Source organism: Bombina bombina, chromosome 2, assembly GCF_027579735.1.
Source record: "Bombina bombina isolate aBomBom1 chromosome 2, aBomBom1.pri, whole genome shotgun sequence".
Lineage (NCBI taxonomy): Eukaryota > Metazoa > Chordata > Amphibia > Anura > Bombinatoridae > Bombina > Bombina bombina.
This window is the reverse complement of record NC_069500.1, coordinates 873,735,052-873,753,525: the sequence shown is the minus strand read 5'-3', so window position 1 is coordinate 873,753,525 and position 18,474 is coordinate 873,735,052. Positions and strand designations below refer to the sequence as shown.

Here is an 18,474-nt window from a genome sequence, read left to right as displayed (position 1 = left end):
AAGTTTTATGAAAGACAGGCTGCTGAACGACAGGCTGCCATGGCTGAGAGGCAGGCGTCTCTGGCAGCTGAGAGACAGGTTGCTGAAAGACAGGCGGCTGAACGACAGGCGGAGAGAGAGTATCAGCTACAGCTTGCACGGTTGGAGAGAGGGATGGTCTCACCTGTTAGTGAACCTAGAGACCCCCCTGCTCCCAGAGTGCATGCAGAGAATTTTCCCACCCTGGAGAAAGATGGAGATGTGGATGTATTCCTGCGTAGCTTTGAGAAAGTTTGCAGACAGTTCCAGTTGCCAAGGGAGCAATGGGCCAAGTACCTTACCCCTGGCCTGAAAGGTCCTGCACTGGAGGCTTTTGCTGAACTACCCCCAGAGTTTGATCAGGACTATGATTCCATTAAAGCTGCACTACAGAGGAGATACAATCTTACTCCTGAGGTGTACAGGAAAAAATTCCGTTCTCTGCAGAAAGGTTTGTCAGAGAGCTATATTACAGTTGTTGGGAACTTGAGGACAGCCTTTAAACAGTGGGTCAGAGGATTAAAAGTTGCCACTATGGAGGAGCTGGAAGATTTGATTGTGAAGGAACAGTTTATGCAGCTGTGCCCAGCCGGAGTTCAAGAATGGGTTTTAGATCGGAAGCCCATAACAGCATTGGAAGCTGGCGAGCTGGCTGATTTTTACACGGCTAACAGGTCTCCAGAGAATGGGAGGAAATCCTTTTCTAAGGGGGGATCCACCTGTAAGGGAGCTGCTGCACGACCCCCCTTCACAAAACCTGCTGTGCCTTTATCCAGTGTGTCTGCCCCCTCTGGGAAAAGAGGGGCGAGTGCTGCATCTGGGCAGGGGGATACCCGCAGATGTTTTGTTTGCAACAAAGTGGGCCACATCAGCTCCACTTGCCCAGAGAGGATTAACTTGGGGCAATCAGTTGGAGGGAGTAATCCCTCAGAAGTACCAGCATCTGTTTTGTTTGTTACCTGTCCAGAGGAAAACAACCATGAGAACTTGCAACCTGTGACTGTTGGAGATAAGGTAACACTAGGGCTAAGGGACACAGGTGCAGAAGTGACTATGGTGCATCCAAAGCTAGTGAACTCTGAGAACATTATCCCTGGAAAGACTCTAGCAGTTAAAGGGATTGGGGCATGAAACTTGCAGTGCCTATGGCACGTGTATATCTTGATTGGGGAGTGGGGAGAGGTTTAAGAAATGTGGGGGTATCTGAAAATATTCCTAATGATGTTTTACTGGGTACTGATTTGGGTAGATTGTTATCTATTTATGTGCCTGACAATGCTACATGTGACCTAGTGACATTAGTTGCGGACCCTTATGTGGAAAGGGCTGTGTGTAAAAATGCTCAGAGACATTATGACCAGGAGGGAGGACAGAGTGCATGTGTGCGCAGGGCTGTGCCTGAACTGGGGGTGTCTGTGCTGAGAGGTGAAGCTGTACGAGGAGATGCTGACTGGGGAGAACGACAGACAGACGGTGTGTGTCTTCCTGTACTTAAACCAGCAGTATCGGCAGAATTACCATTAGCTGTTCAGGGTGAGACTGATGGGAGAGAAAGGCAGATAGACTGTGTGGGTCTGTCTGTGCCTGAACGGAGTTTACCTGTACAGGGAGAAGCTGTTTGTGAGAGAAGGCAGATGAGGGGTGCGTGTTTGCCTGTGATTGAATCAGTGGATTCTATAGAAGGAGGTGAGATTGACGGGGGAGAGAATGACTGGGTCACTGGGCCGCTGGATGATGTGTGCCAGCCTCTGCCAGGGACAATTCCGTACCCTGTGAAAAGACACAATAGTTGTGATAAATGGCAGAAGGAAGATGTGTGCTTGTCTGCACCAGTGTCAAAAGGATCTCAGATTCTGTGTGATTATGCAAAGTGGCAGACTGACTGTGAGCGAGAGCAGGGGGGCAAACTAGCCCACTCTATGACAGAAGCAGCAAAGCCACAGATTTCAGAGTGTGTGGGGGAGGAGGGTACAGGATACTCTTTGAGGGACTTCCAGAGTGAGTGTGAAAGATTGTGGGTGACAGAGACCCCAGTAACCTCAGCTGTGACCTATAAACAGACTGCACAGGCTAGGGGACAGAGACTGACACAGACTGCAGGCACAGGGGGGAGGAGTACAGAGAAGTGTATTTACACAGCCCCACAGTGCCATTCAGCAAATACACTGATAGATGTGCAGCATCAGTGTCCCCAGCAGTTAGAACCCACAGTCAGGAGGAGGGGGGCAGTTAGTCAACCCCCTACCAACCATAACAGAGTGCAGGAGTACAGGAATTCTACTCCAGTGGGAGGGCAAGAGCCTATGGTAGTTAAGCAGCAACTGACAGCACACAATATGTTTAGAGAGCACACCCTAGGTAGCAAGACACTAGGTTTCACAGGCACCTCTGTAACAGGGGATGATGTGTTGTTCCTGGATAAGATGCAAACCTTATTGGGGGAGGTACCTGCAAAACCCAGAGATGCCATGTTCGCACAAAAACAGTTGCAGGAGTTTACTGCCAGAGAGGGAGTGTGTGAGATGGTCCATAATGTTCTTGTACTCACGCCCATGAGACAGAACAAACTAGAGGCTTCATGGGAGGGGCCCTGCAATATATTCAATCAGTTGGGTAGAGCAACTAGTGTGTTACTTTTAAAAGGAGGGCATCCTGCTGCCAAAACTGCTAGGTGCAATCTGTCTGGCAATGGTGTTCTCACCGCAAGGGGAAGCTCCTTTTGATACGCATCGGGAGTGGCTCGTAGCCACCCCCTTTTGCGTCTCTTATTGGGGGAGGTGTCACAAATATCTCAGGATTCAGCTGCTAAGGAGTTAACTTTGTGTAGCTTGCACTCAAAACAGTTATTTGTTTTCAAGAAGAATTGTGTTTGTATTTTCCTTGAAGTGCCAGAACCCCCTAAATAGCCACCAAATGTTAGTGTGTATGCATTGAGTCATAAAATCACTGAAGCTCTTAGTCACAGAGATACACAGGATAAAGTTTATGGCTTAAGCTGTCAATAGAATGCTTGATGCAAAACAGGCTCTTCATTACAAAAACTGACCAGGTCACTGACAGGACATTGGTATATTATGTACATATGTGGGTTAAAGCTGTTATAACCTTAACGGCAGGTAAATATGACAACCTATGGCATATTTGATATCAAACCGGTTCTCCCAATAAAACTAAGAGGTTCTAAATATGTAAATATAGAAATTTCTTACCTAGCAGGACTGATAATGGGTTGTATAAATTCAGGCAAGAAATTAGTCTATTGAAGGTTGTAAAGACAGGGGGGTTTCTTAGCCCGCCCAGGAGGGTGTGGTTAAGCAACATGATCTCTGAAAAGTAGGGTTTAAGAATCTTATTTTTTTAACAATAAGATTGTCATTCTTACAAGGGGAGCTGCTGTACAGAAGTAAGGAGCCATCTGGCTCAGATCTTGAAGACTAGGAAAGTATTCAATTCTGTTTTTCTCCTTTTTATTTTAAAATACTGTTTGCGTGTGTAATTTTATTTGTAACAACTTTTTATTAATAATGCATTGTGCATAATATTTTTGGCATAATAAATAATTCCTTTATTAAGTTTGGCCTTTGTCTAATAATTGAACCACGTTACTGAAAGAGACTGGAATATTAGAACCGTATAATTTTAGGTTATTTTCTGCTAAATTGTATTTCTAGAGTTAATGTGTAAAGTCTGGAGTTTTCCTTAAGATTTTCCCTTTAATAAATTTTAAGTGGTGGCAGCATTTGAGCTATAGGATTTATAGTTTATTGTGGGTGACATTGGAAAGGGAGTGTTGGGCATTTCTCTTACGTCTAGTACAGATTAAGGGAGTGCAAATTAACTCTTGCACCCACTAAATTGAATCACAAGCTTGCCTGGTGTGGCTAGATTGTGACCTATAGGTGACAGAAAAGGGGGCTGAAAACCCTTTCTGTGCCAAATAAGTGACTGGCGCAGGGTTGGATAACCTTGGTTTGTAACAGTGACCCTTTATTTATGAAAAACAGAGCCTTGTATATGAGCATATTTCTATGCAATTTGCACTTTTTAATGTTTTAACCATATTTACGGAAAAAAGGTAATGTCTGTTTTGCAGTTTTAGCACTCCAAATAACATATGTGTACGAAGTGTCTTCCCAAAGCCAGGAAGAATTTGTGTAATTGGACCAGAGATTAAAACAAAATAATGAATCATCATTAATAAACATGGTGTTAGTTATCATTTAGCTGAAGTTGGCACAAATTGATTTTTTCACATACTAATACATAGGGCAGATATAAGATATCTTATACAAGAAGGATATGCAGTATCTTTTTGTGTCTATTTAGCAGAGATTAATTACAACTGATTTAGGCATCGCTGAATCTTCGTTCATTTTTATAATACAGATTGTAAGGCACCAATGTTCCTCTATAAGCAACATGTTTATACCAATGGAGAATTGGCAGTTAGAGCAGAAATATATCAGAGGAAACTTTATATGACAGTGAGTATGAGTGCACTAGTAGAAATATTTGAAAGCATTACATTATCATGCTGATACTGTCTCTTTCACATGTAAAACGTATAGCATTCATATCTAAATCACTGGTTTTCAAACCTGCCCTCAGGTCTCCCTAACAGGCCAGATTATTTCTGTGAGCTGTTTTGGCTTTGTGAAATTGTTCTATTCTTATTTTTCTATTCTTATTTTTCCTGTTGTCGTTTGTGGACCAAGACTTATAGGTAGTGTGTAAAGGGGGCTATTTATAAAATGTTTGTCCGACATGATCCGATCAGTGGATGATGTCCAACAGACATAGCTGAATGCGGACAGCATTACGCTCTCCGCATTCAGCATTGCACCAGCAGTTCTTGTGAACTTCTGGTGCAATGCCGCCCCCTGCAGATTCGCGGCCGCTAGCAGGGGGTGTCAATCAACCCGATCGTATTTGATCGGGTTGATTTCTGGCGATTGCTGTCCGCCTCCTCAGAGCAGGCGGACAGGTTATGGAGCAGTGGTCTTTAGCGCCAGAAACACGGGGCATCAAGCTCCATACGGAACTTGATAAATAGGCCCCTAAGTGTGGTTTTTTATCTCTTTCTGAAGATGATATCAATGTATGGTGAATAGATTATAGTAGAGAGTGAGAGTGTTAATCTGTAAGATCAATACAAACACACATTCAGAGCTATAATTTGTCTTAATGGGCACCTTGTCTTTTTCTAACCATTTGTCTTTAACTCTAAGCACTTGGTTTTACCTAAATATAAAACCTGGTGGAAATTTTGAAATTGCTTTGTTCACTTTACACAGTATATATAAACATTTGTGTGATATATTGAAACATATGCGTATGATTGAATTCTCTCTTTTCAATGTGAAATGTGAATATACTTATATTTTGGAATATGATAAATTAATAGATGTTATTAATAGATAGTTTAGACTGATGTATTTTAAATGAAGTTCTATGCTAACTTATCATTTTTTATTGTTTATGTTTTGTCCATTTTACAAGTTCCAGTCCTTATCTTTGTTGATTGGCTCCGGTTCCTTTAAAAAGGACCAATGGTAATTAACAAGTTATCCTATGATTAAGTGCCGTGCGGAACGTAACGCGTATGGATTTACCTTTCTATTTCTCCTGTATTGATGTGTGTGAATTTTAAAAATCTGGAATAAATGTTACATTTTTATTTTTTCTGATCGTCTGGAGTGCGGACGTTCTTTGTTTACAGAGTTTGAGGATATCGGAACTAGAGCACAGGTGAAATGATCAGCTGATGAGTAAACATAATTATTTTACCCGCTCTCACTTAAAGGGACATAATACTCATATGCTAAATCACCTGAAACTGATGCAGTATAACTGTAAAAAGCTGACAGGAAAATATCACCTGAGCATCTCTATGTAAAAAAGGAAGATATTTTACCTCACAATCTCCTCAGCTCAGCAGAGTAAGTTTTGTGTAAAAAGTTATACTCAGCTGTTCCCAGCTGCAGGTAAAAAAAAATAAAAAAATGAAGAAATGAACAGCAGCCAATCAGCATCAGCAGTGCTGAGGTCATGAACTCTTTTACTGTGATCTCATGAGATTTGACATAACTCTCATGAGATTTCATAGTAAGCTGAATAGGGAAATAATATGAGAGTCAACGAGGCTCATCCCCTAAGATGTCCCAGGACAGACACACTAAAATGCTGCTTAGAAATCCTTTACAATGGGAGGTGACTACTGAGGAACTTTTGAGGTAAAATATCTTTCTTTTTTACATAGAGATGTTCAGGAGATATTTTCTAGTCAGCTTTTTACAGCTATACTGCATCACTTTCAAGTGTTTAAACATTTGGGTATTATGGCCCTTTAAGGTAATCCTGAAAATCTGGCCTGTTAGCGAGGCCTGAGGACAGTTTTGAAAACCAGTGATCTAAAGCATTGCTCATTTCAAGCAGATATAAATGCATTTATTTTGTTTCAGTTTTTCTCACCAACCATGTGAAGGAGACTAATGTGGCTCCTCATTTGGTGATTGACAGGGCCCTACTTGCAGGGGACAGCATTTGACAAGGAAGTGCTTTTGCTATAGTACATCCAGGCAGCAGACATTCAGTCGCTGCTGTCCATTTGCCTGAAGGCAGGTAGACATGTCCCCAAGTCGAGAACCTTGTCTGCTCACCTTGTAGTATATAGGGCCCTATGTGTTTAACCTCAGAGCAATGCTGGTCCCAAGCGCAAACTGGAGCTGACGCAGTCATCAGCAGTAGTCGCATGTCCCAGTTGTGCAACTACCACTGCTTATTGGGTGACTGATAGTTTCTGCTTGGACCCTTTAAAGGGACATTAACCACTTTGAGATGGTAATATAGAATAATAAACCGTATATATAAAAAAAATTCTACAATATACTTTCATTATTTATTTTGTTCCCTGTTACTGTAATTCCATTCTGAAATTGTGAGCTTTTCAGTTCCTGTTAGAAATAGAAGGGCAGAACACTGTTATATTCCACACAGCCATTGGCTGCACACTCTAGTGACCTATTTATAACTCCTTTATTGGCCACAACAGAGAAGGTAACCTAAGTTACAACATGGCAGCTCCCATAGTTTTATAGGCACTAACATTTTACACTTATTTTGTCAATATTTAAACAGCTAATAAAACTTTAAAAATACATCTACATGTTATTCTGAGACTAATCTTTTCTTTGAATGCATTATTCTATCTAGCATTTATTTAGTGTTTAAAGTCCCTTTAACATTGTTTAAATTTAAAATGAAACTAACAGGAAGTGCCTGACTGTGTGCATGTGGGCTCTAACTATTGGCTGATAGGGTGCAGATGGTTATTGGTGGCTACACACATGTGCCTCTTTTAATTGGCTCACCAGATGTGTTCAGCTAGCTCCATGTAATGCATTGAAGCACTAGTCCTTATTTTAACTATGTGTTTAACTTCTTTGAAGAGAATAAACACATTTGCAAAAACACAGTGCAAAAATGCTCTTACACATTACACCATTTTCTTTTTTGCACTTTTAAGTTCCTTGAATTGTTTCTCAAATGAAACTGCCAAACAGCCTTATTAAAGCAAAGGGTAGGAGGTGACATTTAAAGGGACATAATGCTCATATGCTAAATCACTTGAAACTGATGCAGTATAACTGTAAAAAGCTGACAGGAAAATATCACCTGAGCATCTCTATGTAAAAAAGAAGATATTTTACCTCACAATTTCCTCAGCTCAGCAGAGTAAGTTCTGTGTAAAAAGTTCTACTCAGCTGCTCCCAGCTGCAGGTAAAAAAATTAAAAAAAATGAAGAAATGAACAGCAGCCAATCAGCATCAGCAGTGCTGAGGTCATGAACTCTTACTGTGATCTCATGAGATTTGACTTAACTCTCATGAGATTTCATAGTAAGCTTCCTTTACCTGATTGGTGAAATAATATGAGAGTGCACGATGCTAGTCCCTTCAGATGTCCCAGGACAAACACACTAAAATGCTGCTTAGAAATCCTTTACAATGGGAGGTGGCTACTGAGGAACTTTTGAGGTAAAATATCTTTCTTTTTTACATAGAGATGTTCAGGTGATATTTTCTAATCAGCTTTTTACAGCTATGCTGCATCACTTTCAAGTGTTTAAACATTTGGGTATTATGGCCCTTTAATGCACATTTTGCTTACAAGATGACAGTTTGAACACATTTATTTACGTATGTATTTAATTATTATTTTTGTATACAGATCTGTTGGGGATATACTATGCATATGTATGTAATGTTCCTTTAAAGGGACATAATACCCATATGCTAATCACTTGAAAGTGATGCAGCATAACTCTACAAAGCTGACAAGAAAATATCACCTGAACATCTGTATATTAAAAAAAGGAAGATATTTTACCTCAAAATTTCTTCAGCTCATTAGAGTAATTTCTTTGTAAGCAGTTATCCTTCAGCTTCTGTTGGCTGCATGTTTGGGAAAAAAAGCAGCCAATTAGCTTCATCATTGCTCATGTCACACTTTGCTTTACTGTGATCTTATGAGATTTCACTGAAATCTTGCAAGATTTCATACTAAACCTCCTTATACTGTTGAGGGAAATAACATGACTGTGCCTGCACATGCCAGATGCCTGTTACCTTGCATGTTCCGGGACTAGCATCCTGATTGTCTGCTTAAAGTACTTTTACAATAGGATGTGGCTACTGAGGAAATTGCGTGGTAAAATATCTTCCTTTTTTACACAGAGATGTTCAGGTGATATTTTTTAGTCAGCTTTTTACAGACATTCTGCATCACTTTCAAGTTCTTCAACATTTGGGTATCATGTCCCTTTAAGTATCACCTTTGGCTGTTCCATTACAAAGCAATATGAATATGATTGCACTAAATCTGCAGGGGGCAGCATTGCACCAGCAGCTCACAAGAGCTGCTGGTGCAATGCTAAATACGGAGAGCGTATTGCTCTCCTTATTCAGTGAGGTCTGTCGGGCCTGATCCGCACTGTCGGATCAGGTCCGACAGACCTTTGATAAATAGGCCTCCATATCTACTATCAATCATAAAAAATATCAATGTTGTCATAATATTAATGGGACATGAAACCCAATTTTTTCCTTTCGTGATTTAGAAAGAGCATGTAATTTTAAACAACTTTCTAATTTACTTCTATTATCTAATTTGATTCATTCTCTTAATATCACTTGCTGAAAAGCATATCTAGATATGCTCAGTAGCTGCTGATTGGTTGCTGCACATAGAGGTCTTGTGTGATTGGCTCACACGTGTGCATTGCTATTTCTTCAACAAAGGATATCTAAAGAATTGAGCAAATTAGATAATAAAAGTAAATTGGAAAGTTGTTTAAAATTGCATGCCCTATCTGAATCATGAAAGTTTAATTTTGACTAGACTGTCCCTTTAATTGTTTCTCAAAGTAAGCTCCTTTAAAAGATTAGCCAAGGAGAACTGCTGTAGCAAAGTGTGTGAGGTGAAATTTAATCTAGAGATTTAACATTTAAAAGCTTAGCTAAAGAGCTTTGTTATAGGATAGTATGCTAGATGTAACTGAATTCAGGGATTAATTTGCTTTAATGTTTTGCTGAAAAGCATTGATATTATATGAGGTAAAGATTATTTCAGGAGTCTTCATGCCAACTGAAATTTCTAAAGTGTATTGTATGTCCTTATGTGTTTTAGAGATGTGTGCATCAACCAAGATGGACGAATTCACCTGACAGTGGTGTATTTTGGAAAAGAGCAAGCTCAAGAAGTGAAAAACATCCTTGAAAACACATCTAGGTAAGCTGACATTGTAATTATTGTTTATGAACAAATTGCAAAAATGAGAAATGCGTCATTAAAGTTAGTCATTTTACATGAAGAAAATGTTCAGTTGTGCAAGTGTTCTATTTCTTGAAGCATTGAAACATGTTGATTGCTATTCGATTTTCACCTATTTTTGGTTAAACTGCAGCTTCCTAGGGAATTAGCAAGTTTATATAAACATGTCCAATAATACTATCTTGGAATAAAGTATAAATAAATAAATGTGTGTGTGTGCATATGTATGTGTGTGTGTATGTGTGCGTGTGAGTGTATGTGTGTGTGTATGTGTGCGTGAGTGTATGTGTGTGTGTGTGAGTATGTGTGTGAGTGTATGTGTGCGTGTGAGTGTATGTGTGTGTTTATGTATGTATGTGTGCGTGTGAGTGTATGTGTGAGTGTGTGTGCACGTTTGTGTACATGTGTGTGTGTGTGTGTGTGAGTGTATGTCTGTATGTGTGCGTGTGAGGGTATGTGTGCGTGTGAGTGTATGTGTGTGCACGTGTTTGTTTATGAGTGTGAGTGTATGTGTGGGTGTGAGTGTATGTGTGCGTGTGAGTGTATGTGTGTGTTTATGTATGTATGTGTGCGTGTGAGTGTATGTGTGAGTGTGTGTGCACGTTTGTGTACATGTGTGTGTGTGTGTGTGTGAGTGTATGTCTGTATGTGTGCGTGTGAGGGTATGTGTGCGTGTGAGTGTATGTGTGTGCACGTGTTTGTTTATGAGTGTGAGTGTATGTGTGGGTGTGAGTGTATGTGTGGGTGTGAGTGTATGTGTGGGTGTGATGAGTGTATGTGTGCGTGTGAGTGTATGTGTGAGTGTGTGCACGTTTGTGTACATTTGTGTGTGTGTGAGTGTATGTCTGTGTGTGTGCGCGCTTGTTTGCGTGTGTCTTAAATTCTTAAATACGTATAAAATAAGTATAGATAACAAATAAGAGGTACTAGGAATTATTGTTTTCATTTTCTTTAACTTTTCTCAGAACTTAACACAGAAATAAACCTTAACTTTTAACTAAACCACAGAGTGTTCTTAGTAATAAAATTGATTTCTTCTGTTATGTGTGATCAGTCCACGGGTCATCATTACTTCTGGGATATAACTCCTCCCCAACAGGAAATGCAAGAGGATTCACCCAGCAGAGCTGCATATAGCTCCTCCCCTCTACGTCACTCCCAGTCATTCTCTTGCACCCAACGACTAGATAGGATGTGTGAGAGGACTATGGTGATTATACTTAGTTTTTATAACTTCAATCAAAAGTTTGTTATTTTACAATAGCACCGGAGCGTGTTGTTGCCTCTCTGGCAGAGTTTGAAGAAGAATCTACCAGAGTTTTTACTATGATTTTAACCGGAGTAGTTAAGATCATATTGCTGTTTCTCGGCCATCTGAGGGAGGTAAAAGCTTCAGATCAGGGGACAGCGGGCAGATGAATCTGCATTGAGGTATGTAGCAGTTTTTATTTTCTGAATGGAATTGATGAGAAAATCCTGCCATACCGTTATAATGACATGTATGTATACTCTACACTTCAGTATTCTGGGGATGGTATTTCACCGGAATTACTCTGTTAAAAGTACACTAAACCTTTTAATAGGTATTTATCATGTTAAACGTTTTTGCTGGAATGTAGAATCGTTTGCATTTCTGAGGTACTGAGTGAATAAATATTTGGGCATTATTTTTCCACTTGGCAGTTACTTGTTTTAATTGTGACAGTTTCGTTTCTCTCTCACTGCTGTGTGTGAGGGGGAGGGGCCGTTTTTGGCGCTCTTTTGCTACGCATCAAAAATTTCCAGTCAGTTACTCTTGTATTTCCTGCATGATCCGGTTCATCTCTAACAGAACTCAGGGGTCTTCAAACTTCTTTGGAGGGAGGTAGATTCTCTCAGCAGAGCTGTGAGACTTATATATTGACTGTGATTAAAAAACGTTACTCTGTAATTTTTATTTTCAAATTTAATTATTGTTAATTTACTAATGGGAACAAACCTTTGCTAAAAGTTGTGTTGTTTTTAAGGATTGAGACTATAACTGTTTTTCAGTTCATTATTTCAACTGTCATTTAATCGTTTAGTGCTTCTTGAAGGCACAGTACGTTTTTGTTAAATAAGATTGTAACCAAGTTGCAAGTTTATTGCTAGTGTGTTAAACATGTCTGACTCAGAGGAAGATACCTGTGTCATTTGTTCCAATGCCAAGGTGGAGCCCAATAGAAATTTATGTACTAACTGTATTGATGCTACTTTAAATAAAAGCCAATCTGTACAATTTGAACAAATTTCACCAAACAACGAGGGGAGAGTTATGCCGACTAACTCGCCTCACGTGGCAGTACCTGCATCTCCCGCCCGGGAGGTGCGTGATATTATGGCGCCTAGTACATCTGGGCGGCCATTACAGATAACATTACAAGATATGGCTACTGTTATGACTGAAGTTTTGGCTAAATTACCAGAACTAAGAGGCAAGCGTGATCACTCTGGGGTGAGAACAGAGTGCGCTGATAATACTAGGGCCATGTCTGATACTGCGTCACAGCTTGCAGAGCATGAGGACGGAGAGCTTCATTCTGTGGGTGACGGTTCTGATCCAAACAGATTGGATTCAGATATTTCAAATTTTAAATTTAAATTGGAAAACCTCCGTGTATTACTAGGGGAGGTTTTAGCGGCTCTTAATGATTGTAACACTGTTGCAATACCAGAGAAATTGTGTAGGTTGGATAAATACTTTGCGGTACCGGCGAGTACTGACGTTTTTCCTATACCTAAGAGACTAACTGAAATTGTTACTAAGGAGTGGGATAGACCCGGTGTGCCGTTCTCACCCCCTCCAATATTTAGAAAGATGTTTCCAATAGACGCCACCACACGGGACTTATGGCAAACGGTCCCTAAGGTGGAGGGAGCAGTTTCTACTGTAGCTAAGCGTACCACTATCCCGGTGGAGGATAGCTGTGCTTTTTCAGATCCAATGGATAAAAAATTAGAGGGTTACCTTAAGAAAATGTTTGTTCAACAAGGTTTTATATTGCAACCCCTTGCATGCATCGCGCCGATTACGGCTGCGGCAGCATTTTGGATTGAGTCTCTGGAAGAGAACCTTAGTTCATCTACGCTGGACGACATTACGGACAGGCTTAGAGTCCTTAAACTAGCTAATTCATTCATTTCGGAGGCCGTAGTACATTTAACCAAACTTACGGCTAAGAACTCAGGATTCGCCATTCAGGCACGTAGAGCGCTGTGGCTAAAATCCTGGTCAGCTGATGTAACTTCTAAGTCCAAATTACTTAATATTCCTTTCAAGGGGCAAACTTTATTTGGGCCCGGTTTGAAAGAAATTATCGCTGACATTACAGGAGGTAAGGGCCACGCCCTGCCTCAAGACAAAGCCAAAGCTAAGGCTAGACAGTCTAATTTTCGTCCCTTTCGGAATTTCAAAACAGGAGCAGCATCAACTTCCACTGCACCAAAACAGGAAGGAGCTGTTGCTCGTTACAGACAAGGCTGGAAACCTAACCAGTCCTGGAACAAGGGCAAGCAGGCCAGGAAACCTGCTGCTGCCCCAAAGACAGCATGAACCGAGGGCCCCCGATCCGGGACCGGGTCTAGTGGGGGGCAGACTCTCTCTCTTCGCCCAGGCTTGGGCAAGAGATGTTCAGGATCCCTGGGCGCTAGAGATCATATCTCAGGGATACCTTCTAGACTTCAAATTCTCTCCCCCAAGAGGGAGATTTCATCTGTCAAGGTTGTCAACAAACCAGATAAAGAAAGAAGCGTTTCTACGCTGTGTACAAGATCTGTTATTAATGGGAGTGATCCATCCGGTTCCGCGGTCGGAACAAGGACAAGGGTTTTACTCAAACCTGTTTGTGGTTCCCAAAAAAGAGGGAACTTTCAGGCCAATCTTGGATTTAAAGATCCTAAACAAATTCCTAAGAGTTCCATCGTTCAAAATGGAAACTATTCGGACAATCTTACCCATGATCCAAAAGGGTCAGTACATGACCACAGTGGATTTAAAGGATGCTTACCTTCACATACCGATTCACAAAGATCATTACCGGTATCTAAGGTTTGCCTTCTTAGACAGGCATTACCAGCTCTTCCATTCGGATTGGCTACGGCTCCAAGAATCTTCACAAAGGTTCTGGGTGCCCTTCTGGCGGTACTAAGACCGCGAGGAATTTCGGTAGCTCCGTACCTAGACGACATTCTGATACAAGCTTCAAGCTTTCAAACTGCCAAGTCTCATACAGAGTTAGTTCTGGCATTTCTAAGGTCGCATGGATGGAAAGTGAACGAAAAGAAGAGTTCTCTTTTTCCTCTCACAAGAGTTCCATTCTTGGGGACTCTTATAGATTCTGTAGAAATGAAGATTTATCTGACAGAAGACAGATTAACAAAGCTTCTAAATGCATGCCGTGTCCTTCATTCCATTCAACTCCCGTCAGTAGCTCAATGCATGGAGGTGATCGGCTTAATGGTAGCAGCAATGGACATAGTTCCCTTTGCACGTCTACATCTCAGACCGCTGCAATTGTGCATGCTGAGTCAGTGGAATGGGGATTACTCAGACTTGTCCCCTACTCTGAATCTGGATCAAGAGACCAGAAACTCTCTTCTATGGTGGCTTTCTCGGCCACATCTGTCCAGGGGGATGCCATTCAGCAGGCCGGACTGGACAATTGTAACAACAGACGCCAGCCTACTAGGTTGGGGCGCTGTCTGGAATTCTCTGAAGGCTCAGGGACAATGGAATCAGGAGGAAAGTCTCCTGCCAATAAACATTCTGGAATTGAGAGCAGTTCTCCATGCCCTTCTGGCTTGGCCCCAGTTAAAGACTCGGGGGTTCATCAGGTTTCAGTCGGACAACATCACGACGGTAGCTTACATCAACCATCAAGGAGGGACAAGAAGCTCCCTAGCAATGATGGAAGTATCAAAGATAATTCGCTGGGCAGAGTCTCACTCTTGCCACCTGTCAGCAATCCACATCCCGGGAGTGGAGAACTGGGAGGCGGATTTCTTGAGTCGCCAGACTTTTCATCCGGGGGAGTGGGAACTTCATCCGGAGGTCTTTGCCCAAATACTTCGACGTTGGGGCAAACCAGAGATAGATCTCATGGCGTCTCGCCAGAACGCCAAACTTCCTCACTACGGGTCCAGATCCAGGGATCCGGGAGCGGTTCTGATAGATGCTTTGACAGCACCTTGGAACTTCGGGATGGCTTATGTGTTTCCACCCTTCCCGCTGCTTCCTCGATTGATTGCCAAAATCAAACAGGAGAGAGCATCAGTGATTCTAATAGCGCCTGCATGGCCACGCAGGACTTGGTATGCAGATCTAGTGGACATGTCATCCTGTCCACCTTGGTCTCTACCTCTAAGACAGGACCTTCTGATACAGGGTCCATTCAAACATCAAAATCTAACTTCTCTGAAGCTGACTGCTTGGAAATTGAACGCTTGATTTTATCAAAACGTGGTTTTTCTGAGTCGGTTATTGATACCCTGATACAGGCTAGGAAGCCTGTTACCAGAAGGATTTACCATAAGATATGGCGTAAATACCTATACTGGTGCGAATCCAAAGGTTACTCCTGGAGTAAGGTTAGGATTCCTAGGATAATGTCCTTTCTACAAGAAGGTTTAGAAAAGGGTTTATCGGCTAGCTCATTAAAGGGACAGATCTCAGCTCTGTCCATCTTGTTACACAGGCGTCTGTCAGAAAATCCAGACGTCCAGGCCTTTTGTCAGGCTTTAACTAGGATCAAGCCTGTGTTTAAAGCTGTTGCTCCGCCATGGAGTTTAAACTTAGTTCTTAACGTTTTACAGGGTGTTCCGTTTGAACCCCTTCATTCCATTGATATAAAATTGTTATCTTGGAAAGTTCTGTTTTTAATGGCTATTTCCTCGGCTCGAAGAGTCTCTGAGTTATCAGCCTTACATTGTGATTCTCCTTATCTGATCTTTCACTCAGACAAGGTAGTTCTGCGTACTAAACCTGGGTTCTTACCTAAGGTAGTCACTAACAGGAATATCAATCAAGAGATTGTTGTTCCATCCTTGTGTCCAAATCCTTCTTCAAAGAAGGAACGTCTTCTACACAATCTGGATGTAGTTCGTGCCCTCAAGTTCTACTTGCAGGCAACTAAAGATTTTCGCCAAACTTCTTCCCTGTTTGTCGTTTATTCTGGACAGAGGAGAGGTCAAAAAGCTTCTGCTACCTCTCTCTCCTTTTGGCTTCGTAGCATAATACGTTTAGCCTATGAGACTGCTGGACAGCAGCCTCCTGAAAGAATTACAGCTCATTCCACTAGAGCTGTAGCTTCCACTTGGGCCTTTAAGAATGAGGCCTCTGTTGAACAGATTTGCAAGGCTGCAACTTGGTCTTCGCTTCATACTTTTTCCAAATTTTACAAATTTGACACTTTTGCTTCTTCGGAGGCTATTTTTGGGAGAAAGGTTCTTCAGGCAGTGGTTCCTTCTGTATAATGAGCCTGCCTATCCCTCCCGTCATCCGTGTACTTTTGCTTTGGTATTGGTATCCCAGAAGTAATGATGACCCGTGGACTGATCACACATAACAGAAGAAAACATAATTTATGCTTACCTGATAAATTCCTTTCTTCTGTTGTGTGATCAGTCCACGGCCCGCCCTGTTTTAAGGCAGGTAAATATCTTTTAAATTATACTCCAGTCACCACTTCACCCTTGGTTTCTCCTTTCTCGTTGATTCTTGGTCGAATGACTGGGAGTGACGTAGAGGGGAGGAGCTATATGCAGCTCTGCTGGGTGAATCCTCTTGCATTTCCTGTTGGGGAGGAGTTATATCCCAGAAGTAATGATGACCCGTGGACTGATCACACAACAGAAGAAAGGAATTTATCAGGTAAGCATAAATTATGTTTTGTTGAAATGCAGTTTTATCCCCAAGGAGTCAGTAAGCCATTTCCTGACACTAACACCTATATTTCTTTCTCTGATTGCCTTAGGAAAACATCTAAAATAGAAAATTATGTCTGGGGTTTTTTTGTTTTGTTTTTTTTTAAGCTACTATTTCACTTTCAGGAGTAAAACATCATATCTACCCATTTATAGTTTTACTAGAAATTTTGAATGTCTGCAAAAATATGCATAAAATATTCATACATACGTTTTGCCATTGTTTTAATTTGTTTGGGTTTTTATCATAAGGAAGATTTTTTTAAGTGCTTTAAACATTTAATAGGAATAATACAATTGACAAAATCATTAGCAATAATAGAAAAGTCATCTGCACAGGCTCCATAAAATAGCATTTATTGAAATGTTGTTTTTAAGAAAAAACACAAAACATCAGGCAAACAAAAAGCTAAAAGATCTAATATGTATGTGGTGTTAGACCACTGTGTCTGTTGCATTTGGTAATCTACTATAATCAAAGGGGTCAATTTATTAAAGTCTGGCGGACATGATACGCTGTAGCGTATCATGTCCGCCAGACATCGCTTAATGCGGACAGCAAACGCTGTCTGTATTCAACATTGCACAAGCAGTTCTAGTGAACTGCTTGTGCATTACCGCCCCCTGCTGATTCGCGTCCAATCGGCCGTTAGCAGGGGGTGTCAATCAGCCCAATCGTATAGGATCGGGCGGATTGCTGTACGCAGCCTCAGAGGTGGCGTATGAGTTAAGGAGCAGCGGTCTATAGATTTAGACAGAGCATGCAATTTTAAACTACTATTCAACTTACCTCTATTATTTAATTTGCTTCCTTCTCTTGTTATCCTTTGCTGAAAGGTTTATCTAGTTAAGCTCAGGAGCAGCAAAGAACCTAGGTTCTTGCTGCTGATTGGTGGCTGCATATATAAACCGATTGGTTCACCCATGTGTATAGTTAGGAGCCAGTAGTGCACTGTTGCTCTTTCAAGAAATGATACCAAGAGAATGAAACAAATTTGATAATAGAAGTAAATTGGGAAGTTGTTTGAAATTGCATGTTCTACCTAAATCATGAAAGACAAATGTTGGGGTTCATGTCCCTTTACAGGGACATTGTACAGTAATATCTTTTTTTTCTTTAGTGTATACCCAGTGATCAAGTTACTTTTTGGAATGTATTAAATAGTTTACAAATAGCTCCTTCCTTTTATTTTTTCATATGAAATGGCAGCTTTTGCCTGTTGGAACCACCATCTATACAAAAAATATGAATACTGCTGTATTCTCTAAAGAAAAGTTATGTAAACAAGAGTCAGCAGCTGCCTAATGGGATGGGAGGGATGGGTACTAAAAGTGTATTTCCAATTGCTCTCTCTAAGTATTGGCATTTGTGTATAGTGAGAGCTCTAAGGTAAGAAAACCTTTATGCGTGTATAAAGAGCAATGAGATAAGGATGCCGGCTATCTCTGTATCATCAGTCCATTTAAATGGTCTGTGCTTACAATGAGCAAAAACTGCTATTTCATCTACAAAAAAAAATAAGGGAGCAATTACCTATAGATTTAATACTCTGCAGCTAGTACAACTAGTTATTGGAAATAAAGGATGGGGAAGCAATGTTCATAGTACAGTGTCCTTTTAAAGGGACATCAAACCCCAAATGTGTCCTTTCATGATTCAGATAGAGCATGTGATTTTAAACAACT

The 18,474-nt window shown here is 41.0% G+C and overlaps 1 protein-coding gene across 1 annotated transcript in view; it reads left to right on the top strand.

Moving 5' to 3' along the window:
• CSGALNACT1 (chondroitin sulfate N-acetylgalactosaminyltransferase 1) overlaps nt 1–18,474 on the top strand; it is a 290,025-nt gene that overhangs the window by 124,414 nt on the left and 147,137 nt on the right. Inside the window, exon 3 of the mRNA XM_053703210.1 lies at nt 9,706–9,807. Within this exon, the coding sequence (XP_053559185.1) occupies nt 9,706–9,807 (102 nt within the window). The remainder of the gene's footprint in view (nt 1–9,705; nt 9,808–18,474) is intronic.